Below are 10233 nucleotides of genomic sequence, written 5' to 3'. Positions count from 1 at the left end.
ACGACAACTAAAAACGCTAACAAGCTAAGTAAGAAAATAAAGCTCGAAGATTTGTAACCATTCATGATTTTAGAATATCCAAATAATCAATAGTATACTTATTTTGACACTGAATAAGAGAGGTTACAAAAGGAAGTTAATAGTGGTCGTTACAAAATTAGTAGTCTCTCTTTGTCATCCTATAATCAATTAGATCATATTGGTGATTACAATTATTACTCATTGTAAGTAAACAGGATCATCCAAATAGAGAAATTTATAATTTTTTGTATGTTACTAAAAATATAATTAATAGTAAAATTTCTCTAGCCTTGTTATATATATAAGAGTCCCATTGTTGATCATTTGTTCATTGCACTCGATCGTCGTACAAGGAGAGTAAACATTGATATGGGAAAGGTATGTGCATTTTGTCTTTCGTGATTTTGGTATTTGTTACAAGTAACTTATGTGAACTTTATTTTGTTTTTGTTTTATACTAAAGAACAAGCAAAATGGAGAAGCAGACAACAAGTCTGAGAAGAAAAATCAGAAAAATGGAGATTCATCAGTTGATAAGTCTGAGAAGAAAAATCAGAAAAACGGAGATTCATCAGTCGATAAGTCTGATAAGAAGACTCAATGCAAAGAAATTGTTCTGAAGGTTTACATGCACTGTGAAGGATGTGCATCACAAGTTTCTCACTGCTTGAGGGGCTATGATGGTAATTATATTCATTTTTTGTCCTCTTTAATGGAATCATATCGTCTCAATCAAAGAATCAATGTTAAGTTTCAGTTTAGGTCGCATTTACCATTGTTAGGATTGAATGAAATTATAATTTAACTTAAGGATGTTCTAGTATGGGTCTCATGTGATGACAATAATCATCTTGTATTTTAGGGGTTGAGCAAATTAAGACAGATTGGAAACAATAAAGTGGTTGTGTCTGGGAAATTTGATGATCCGATGAAGATATTACGAAGAGTACAAAATAAATTTAGTAAAAATGCTGAGTTGATTTCCCCAAAACCTAACCCCAAACAAGATCAGAAGAAAGAGCCACAACAAAAGAAAGAAGTAAGTTTTCTATTTTTTTTTTGTACTGAATATTCTTATTTATACACACATTAAACTCATAGGATTATAAATTATATACATAATAAAAAATAATTTGATATATTACTAGCTAATATCAGTATAAACCAAATTTTGTATGTTTGGTTTCAGACTACTCCGCAGATCAAAACTGTAATTTTAAACGTTCATGAAATTAAAAGAGGCATTGAGAAGATAAAAGGTAATATATATGTAATACGCATACATATATTATAGTTTAATTTAGTGAGTGATCTAACATTTTTTTTTTTGTTCGTTTGTTATGTTGACAAATTGAAAAGGTATTCAAACAGTGGAACCAGACCGGGCAAAGTCAACGGTGGTGGTACGAGGAGTCATGGATCCTCAAAAACTTGTGGAGAAAATCAAGAAAAAACTTGGGAAACATGCAGAGCTTGCAAGTCAAACCACAGAGAAAAGCAAAGATAACAATAACAAGAACAATAATAAGAACGAAGACAGTGATGGAAACAAAATCTTTAGCTACCCTCCTCAGTATTCATCCCAACATGCTTATCCCTCTCAGCTTTTTAGCGACGAAAATGTGCATTCGTGTTCGATCACGTGATTTTGTAATTGACCCGTTGAATCAGAGGCTAGTCAAGTTATCTTATATATGGTTTTGATTTGCTACACATTCCTATATTTCAATTTTGAATGATAGAACTTTGTGTCTCCACAACTCAATCATATACAAATTCGATTACTAGATTACAATTCAGTTATCCTATAATGTAACAAAAAGGGTTTGTTTTCTTACGTCTTCGATCGGTTACGTCTTGGGGCTATGGTTGTTGACTCAATCACTGGAGCAAGAGATCGAATTGCTTGGGGCCTAGTCAAGATGGGAGATTCACAGTTAAGTCGGCTTACTCATTTGTAACTCGAATGCAGGATCCTACTTTGAATATGAAATCTTTTTATGGGCGGCTATGGAAGGCGGTGATCCCAGAGCGAGTTCGAGTGTTCCTATGGCTGGCTTGTAATCAGGTAGTTATGACCAATGCTGAGAGATTTAGACGTCATTTGAGTGACTCTGGTCTTTTTCAAGTGTGCAATAGTGGGGAGGAAACAATTCTCCATGTTTTGAGGGACTGTCCTGCAATGTCGGGTTTATGGAGCAGGATTGTGGCTCCTGAGAACCTTGATCTGTTTTTTCGTCAAACATTGTTGGAGTGGATTTACACAAATTTGGGGATTACAGAACTGCGGTTTGGTGTATCTTGGGCTATTCTTTTTGGGATGACAGTGTGGTGGGGTTGGAAGTGGAGATGTGGCAATGTTTTTGATACGAATGGGAAGTGTAGGGACAGGGTAAGGTTTGTTAAAGATGTTGCTAATGAGGTGTCTCGAGCTCACGTTTTGATGGCTCCAACGAATGGAAGTGGTGAAAGGATGGTGAGACAGATTGCATGGTCCCCGCCTCCGGAGAACTGGGTGAAGCTGAATACTGACGACGCTTCTCGAGGTAATCTTGGGTTGGCTACAGCGGGAGGGGTATTATGAGATAAGGAGGGGAACTGGCTCCATGGTTTCGTGTTGAACATAGGAGTTTGTTCTGCTCCTATGGCGGAATTATGGGGTATTTACTATGGTTTGGTTATCGCTTGGGAGAGAAGGATAACTCAGTTGGAGGTAGAGGTGGATTTGGGGATGGTGGTTGATTTTCTTAAGACACGGATTCCTGATATTCATTCCTTGTCGTTCCTAGCACGGTTGTGCTATGGCTTCCTTTCGAAAGACTGGATAGTCCGAATTTCGCAGGTGTATCGAGAAGCAAATCGTCTTGCGGACAGCTTAGCTACTTATGCACAGTCCCAACCGTTAGGGTTGCAGTTGTTAGAGATGTGTCCCTCTTGTGTTATTTCTTTATGTACTGAGGATGCTAGCAGGGTTTCATTTTCCCGTCGAATTCGTGTGTAATTTTTTTTTTTACTTTTAATAAATCAATGAGGCAATTGCCTCCTGTTTCGCACCAAAAAAAAAGGTTTGTTTTTTTTTATCAAAAAGAAAAAGAAAAGGGTTGATTTGTATATTTTAATAGATTGGGGTTGATTTTGTAATATATTTTAAGTTGAGAGTGCTTTATGCATTTATCCCAAAAAAAGGTTAGGAAAAAAAAAAGAAGGGAGGAAGAAGATGAGTAAATCGGATTTAGGGTTCATCAAAATTTGAAGTATTGTTTTGTAATGAAAAAGAGGACTGCTTTGTTCGAGTTTTGATTGCAGAAGACGAATCTGGATCTTGGGTTCACTTCAGGTTAGTAAACACTTTGTCTTTCGCTGTCTTTTTTTTAAAAAACTTGTCTGTGTAAAATCAACCTCACAGGAAATTTCAATTCAGTACATCTAATGATAACGATTGAGAAATTGCTTTGATAATGAATCGCTCATTATAGAAGCTTTGAAGAAGAGATCGATATATTTGTTGCGTAAATCAAACATACGTTACGTTTCGGTTCTGCTATTTAAAAATTGAGCTTGAATCTTGTATCCATTAGCTTTAAGATAATGCGAGTTGGCTAATTGGGTTTTTGATATAGTTTTGGATGTTGATTGTTATGTTCTTTGTGCATCTCTTTTTGCAGGGTTGAGTTAATTAAGTAAGTTGAGATGTCAGTTAAAGCAAGGAGGATTTCTGGTAGATTAGAGACTGTAGTGACTAAGGTTAATTATGCATTTGATCCGGTGGACGATGACAAAATCATTAGAAACCGGCTACTGACCAGAACCACTACCACTCGAGGGGAGCCTCCGTTGAAGAAACTTCAGAAGAAGTTCACTTCTTTTGTACTAGAAGTGGATAAAGATGAAGAGAACTACGACGAGTGCGGTAGGCTTGCGAAAGCTTTCTTACAGGAACTGTCTACTTTTGAAATTCCGCTTTTGAAGAGCCAAGCGGTTGTGGAAGCTAACCGTAGGGAGAAAGAGAGCTTTAACGAGGTGAAAGATGAGACGGAGAGGCAGATAACGCAGGCGAAAACTGAGATTGAAGATCTTAAGAAGCAGCTTGAGGAGAGTAAAATTGATAGGCTGCATAAAGAAGAGTGTGAGACGATTAGGAAACTGATTTCTGCGCAACCGCCGAGGTCAGAGACTGAGAAGGTCATATATGAATTGAACAAGGAGATTGCTGAGCTTGAAGCAGAGAGCACTGCAAGTTGGAGATTGCTTGAGCTAAGGAAGAAGCAGTTTGCTCTGCTGTTGCATGTGGTAATTTAAAAAAAAAACTGAGACTTTTAGTTTTGCAGTTTTCATTTGTATAGTGTTTGTGATTGTGAACCTTTGTTGTGGGAATGTAGGTGGATGAGTTGCAGAACACTATGGAAGATGAGCAGAAGAGTTTGGTGGACGAGATTCGGACAGCGTTGGATGATCAGAGGAACGTAACCGAGCCCATGTCTGTTGATTAAGTCCAAATCTGAATACTTTGTAAGGAGAAAGCTACATTGTTTCCAATTGTTTGCTTTGTCATCTATTTGTTGTTTCTGATAATGCCTATGATAGCCTCAACCCTCGACTGAGGTGATCCGAACTAGTTGCTTCCATTTACGAAAACCCGTGATCTGTGTAAAAGAACTGAGAAACAAAGACTTTAACAAACGTCAATGTGATGAAAGTATAAACCAGTTAAGAATAGCGTCTGTTCCAAACCGAGACTGAACTGTTGATTCGATTAAACCGAGTGGTTTATTATATATTAATCACGTAGCAACGGGTTTGCTTTTGAGGCGGCTTAACTATAAAATCTCGTCTGTAGGTTTGCTGGTATGAAATCTGTTTGAATACAATATTTCGAAGAATGGAAAGATATAATTACGATTTAGACAGTGTTCCTCTTTTGACCTTGGTTTGAATGAAGGCTTTCGGTTGCCCGATCGCAATAATGGTTTGGATTTTAGGTTCTTGTGTGTTTTAGACGTAGTCTTAGTTTTGTTTGGTGCGGTTTCTATTTTTGTCTTATAGAATTTTTAATTATAAGTGTGATTGCATAACGGATATTTCCTGCAAATCGATAGCCACAAGCAAAAGCATATGTTGGGTTTTGGAAATATGTAATTATTACAATTAGGACTATAAAGAATAATAATGCGACCGACTAGCCAAATAGGCTTTATAGTCCTATTGTAGGTTTCCATTTTCTTGGGAAATATTTTAGCAGCATTTAGTGTTCGTATACACACGTTTCTCTGATTGTTTACTTAAGTCTCTCCGGTCACAATCTTAATACTAAAAATGAACTTTTGAGTGTTTAATTTGCACTAGAAATTCTAATGCCATCTTTTTTTTGCTTTGACTATAAAGTTATACATATTAGATATTTGTTCATACGAATATATTCCAAAAATAGTCCACTTTACTAATAATAGAATGTGGCATCTTTTGAGAAAATGTGATCCGTTGGTGATGCAAAGTGTATATTTTTAACTGAATCAAACTGAAAAGCAACGTATAATTATTTTAAGTTTGCTTAACTAAAATCCGGACACAAAATCTATATAATTGCGATTGATTTCAATGATACAAATTAGTTATCGTTCATTTTTCTCTTTTGAATTATTTCATATATCATATTAAATTACATGATGATGTGTCCACGTTGAACACACTAATCATACAGCGCTTGTCTTGTTTGTTTCATTAATTTCAACCGAGTTTTAAATAAAAAATATTTCGGTATGTTATACTATAAAAAGAATTAAATAATAACCGATGTTGAGACTATAAATCTTGCTTGGAGTATATAGTATAGTTAGCCACGAGTTTAATAGTATGTACGCTGATGTATTAAATGCTATACCATCTTCCTCCTATACATCTCTTTTGTCTCCTCTAAAGTCAAAACAAAAATAAGATTGTGTCACTTTCGAGATTCTTATTAGTTCACTTCTTCTTAACCATCCCCAACTAAATTTGAAATCTTAAAATATAATCGAAAAAAAACAAACAAAGATTATACATATAGCGTTTGTATTATTTTTCTCATATATGTAGTTTGGGGGTACTATTACAAATTTTTGAAATCTCAACTAATATTGAAAGATTAATATAATACAAATATATGAAAAATCAATTTTGTACAGTATAAATGTGTTTTGTATACATGGTCGAATAATACACAAACTGTATGAAAGTTAATTAACAATATATATGTATACATCTATATCCACAGAAAAAAATAATGCTAATGTTTTTCTTTCGCCTCTCTATTCACGAAATGGCCAAGGCTCCGAACAAGTTTGCCTGCGAAGAGAACAACAAAAGATACTTAATTATAAGAGTTCGTCAAGATTCAAGATTCATAAAAAAAAAAAAAAAAAAACGACCATCAACTCACTCTATGATCTCTTTCCAATAAGAATCGCTTGCTTCATCATCAATTATATCACACCATGGCTGATGATCTTGGGTGAACGTTGAGGTCGATGAAGGGTTTGAAGTGTGATCCGTATGCCTCAAAATTTCCTTGTCCTTGACCATCATTTGGGTTTGCTTAGACTCATCAGGAGATGCCGAAACCAACGGTGGAATAGAATTCTGATCTTGATGAGCAACTACTCGAATCGGGCTAGTAAACGAGTCCAAAGGCTGATTAACAATGTGAGAGAGGCTTTGGGTTTGATCATAAAGATTTTCACCAATACTTGGTAGGTTCTCCAAGAAAGAAGATTGGCCAAAGAGGTTATTGTTGGTGTGATGAGTTTCAAGTGAGGAAGAGGTATTGTTGTTGCTAAGGACTTGAATCATACTATGTAACAACTGGGCTTTTGCAACACTTGTTGCATCCAATTGTACACTTTGATTCAGATTCAAGAGGTTGTTGAAATTTGCGGCGGCTAGTAGTTGCGGGAGAGCGGCTAGAACGTTTAGATGGTCGGTTCTTGGCCTTTGGGTCACTGGATCGATTCCCATCTGAATAAGTTTCTTTCTGATATGTGTGTTCCAATAGTTCTTTATTTCGTTATCCGTTCTTCCTGGGAGATGACCAGCTATAGACGACCACCTTTATTAAAAAAAAAAAGGAAAAGGTTAATAAATATTAGTGGGTTAGTTAAGCTTTATACGTATTATATAAAATTTCCAAGCTATATATAACAAGATAACTAATTATAGACTTGATAATATCGAACATATTGACCAGTAAGTATGCATGCACCAAGAAAACTCCAGTGTAGCAGGTTTTTCATACATATTCTTCAGTTCTTCTATACCTCAACTACCAAAAAAGAAACTGTATAATAGCATTCGTATACACACATAAATATACATTTTTAGATATGTGATATATAAATATGACTGATGAAAAAGACTAAGATTTTTTAGAAACTATAAAATATTTATCGGTTTTATAATTTTTGCTCTTGATAATTATCTGAAATATAATTTCTAATCAAAGTAATTAAGAATAAATTTATAAGATTAATTACTTGTTCCCAAGAAGAGAATGGAGGTTGATGATGGTTTGCTCTTCCTCAGCTGTGAAGTTTCCTCTTTTGATGTCTGGTCTCAAGTAATTAGTCCATCTCAATCGGCAACTCTTTCCACACCGGTTTAAACCGGCTTGCTTGGGAAGAGCTCTCCAGCTTCCATGGCCGTGTTTTCTTATGTGATTTATCAGTTTCTGATCTTCTTCTGGCGTCCATGGTCCTTTCTTTAATCCGCTCTCATCACAACACGGTAATCTCCCCATTTTTTTAAAAACATATAGCTATTAACTGTACCTGGACATTAAGTTAAAATGAAAAAAATAATCAACTACATATAAATTGCTTCAAAACAGAAGCACATGCAATATGTATAACACACTTTTGCTAAGAGATCGAATTTATGATCACAAATAAGAGATTAATGAGTGAGCATACAATTTATGTATAATATACCTGTGAGGAAGAGAGATAATTGAGAAGCTGTATAGAAGATTTTGGTGAAGGCAAGATCTTAGTTAATAAGGCTAATTAAGTGTTTTGTTCTTCACTTTATATATAGAAGAAACACAGAAGAGGCCTTCGTCTTTGTCTTGTGTCTTGTCGGAACAAGATCTTAGTTAGCTCACGTGTCCATTTGACTTTAATCAAATCAAATAAGTGAAATGATGCAAATGCCCTTTGATGAAACTAGAAGAAAAGTGAGGAGGAGAGGAGAAGGAGATGTTCAAGTTTGTGAAGTAATGTGTGGAATAAAAGTTGCTGCAACTAATTCATGTTGACAATGTAAGTTTCTCAATTTTTTTTAAAGTATGAGAATAAAAAAAGTTAGTTACTTACAAGAGCTAAAATATTCAAAGGATCATAGAATATAAACTCTCGTATTAATACAAAATCACATGAGTGTATTGAACTGAGGATTTTAAAAAGATTTTGGGGTATTCTTAAATCACATGTTATTTAATTGGTGAGTTTTATAAATCATCTGAAATCCAAAGTTATTGAATGTGAAATTTATAAAAATCATTTACAATCTCTTGTTATTCAATCAATAATTTATAAATCTCACTTCAAATTTACTGTTATTCAAAAAATCACAATTTTTCTAAAAAATCTATTGAATGTGATTCTAGCAGACTTTTCTAACATTTTTAGTTCAAAAATATGTCTTATAAAATCTCACAACTTTAAAATATTTGTAAAAAAATTTCTTCCATCTACCAAAAAAAAAAAACTTGTCGAGAGTTTAGCACCCTCTCTCTCTTTCTCTTTCTCTTTCTCTCTCTCCCTATCTCTCTTTCTCTCTTCTCTTTACTGTGGAAAAATCTTAAAAACATTGATGTGTAATCGAGATCATCTTCTTCAGGAATCAATTCTAAATTTTTTTAGATCCTTTCTTGATTCTCTCAGGGAGACTAATCCTTTAATATCTCAAGTTATCTAGAGCTTCCTCATAGATAAGGTTAACTGTCTTGTATCTTGATTCTTGAACAAAGCTTCAAATCGTTTTGTAATTAATCTCTTGAGAATCTTTAGAGCTTATTTTTCCTTATCCTTATAATTTCTGAAGTATTTTTGATTTTGCAAAAAACCCAAAAATAAACTGCATATTTGATTCAGGTTTTGATGAAATTGGTGTTAACTAGAGGAAATTGTATGATATCAAATTCATCAAACGTGAATCAAATCTGCTGTTTTTTTTTCTTTTTTCTTTCTTTTCTATATTCTAAAATCACCTAAAATTTACAATCAAATTTCACCAAAATCCCAAAACCCAAATCTCTAAAATCTGCCAAAATATCAAAATCTCCCAAAATTACATTTAAATCTTCCAAAATTCTGAAATATTAAAATCCCAGCAAATCTCCTAAAATATCAAATTCAATACACCACATTGTTCCAGTTCCAGTAAATATTTAAACGTATATACATACTGAGTTTAAAACTTTAAATTAATACTATACACACTAAATTTGTAAATTGCGGCATAGTTTTGTAGTCTGTATTGTGTGTTGGTCAATTGGTGCGTCTCCACGCAACATATTATACGTTATTGAGAAAATATTAAATAATAAATATGGATTTTGAGCTGTGATCGTGTATGTTTATGTACTATATATATTGAATTACTTAATACTTAAACAATTATGTAACAATTTATAATGCTAAGTTGGCACAACTATATGTAAACATATTGCCTAAGAGATGCAGACAGTGCCTAGCTATAATAGTATGGATTACTGTTCATTGGTCAACTAATGACACATCTCAACCATATACATATCAGATCAAAATAAAGTCAAATTGTATAACTGAACCGTGTTCGGATGAGTCGATATATATGAATAAAACATTTAGTCTTTAAGAAAAGTTACATCTTCTCAACTTTATAATACTCAATAACAATTTTTTTTATACATTTAAAAAAGGTAGAAGATCTACTATATTTATCTCTAACCAAAAAAAGTTACAGTTATCATTTTCTAGTAAAATTCAGCAATTGTTTTGTCTAATTCAAAAATTCAAAACGATTAGTAATTTTGTATGGAACAATAGCAAAAATTATATATGGACACTTATTATTAACACATTATAGTATATATATATATATATATATATATATATATATATTAAAATTTAGGGGTTTTCATGTAATATATGTTTGTACGTGTAAAAAAATTGTTTTCCAAAATGATATTCTCCTTTTATA

The 10233-nt window shown here is 33.6% G+C and overlaps 2 protein-coding genes and 1 pseudogene across 2 annotated transcripts; 2 read left to right on the top strand and 1 right to left on the bottom strand.

Moving 5' to 3' along the window:
• Positions 391-1667, top strand: LOC104703108 (annotated as a pseudogene).
• Positions 3220-4737, top strand: LOC104781227 (THO complex subunit 7B). The gene is made up of 3 exons (XM_010505876.1): positions 3220-3358; positions 3687-4311; positions 4401-4737. Exons 2-3 carry the CDS (start codon positions 3712-3714, stop codon positions 4509-4511), a joined length of 711 nt encoding a protein of 236 aa, XP_010504178.1. The 5' UTR covers positions 3220-3358; positions 3687-3711; the 3' UTR covers positions 4512-4737.
• Positions 6183-8264, bottom strand: LOC104781135 (transcription factor MYB3-like). The gene is made up of 4 exons (XM_010505768.2): positions 7980-8264; positions 7527-7820; positions 6437-7102; positions 6183-6342 (listed from the first exon to the last, which is right to left on the bottom strand). The coding sequence occupies exons 2-4, from the start codon at positions 7787-7789 to the stop codon at positions 6306-6308; spliced, it is 966 nt and encodes a 321-aa protein (XP_010504070.1). The 5' UTR covers positions 7790-7820; positions 7980-8264; the 3' UTR covers positions 6183-6305.

Source organism: Camelina sativa, chromosome 1 (genome assembly GCF_000633955.1).
Source record: "Camelina sativa cultivar DH55 chromosome 1, Cs, whole genome shotgun sequence".
Lineage (NCBI taxonomy): Eukaryota > Viridiplantae > Streptophyta > Magnoliopsida > Brassicales > Brassicaceae > Camelina > Camelina sativa.
This window is presented reverse-complemented; position numbering and strand designations above follow the sequence as displayed.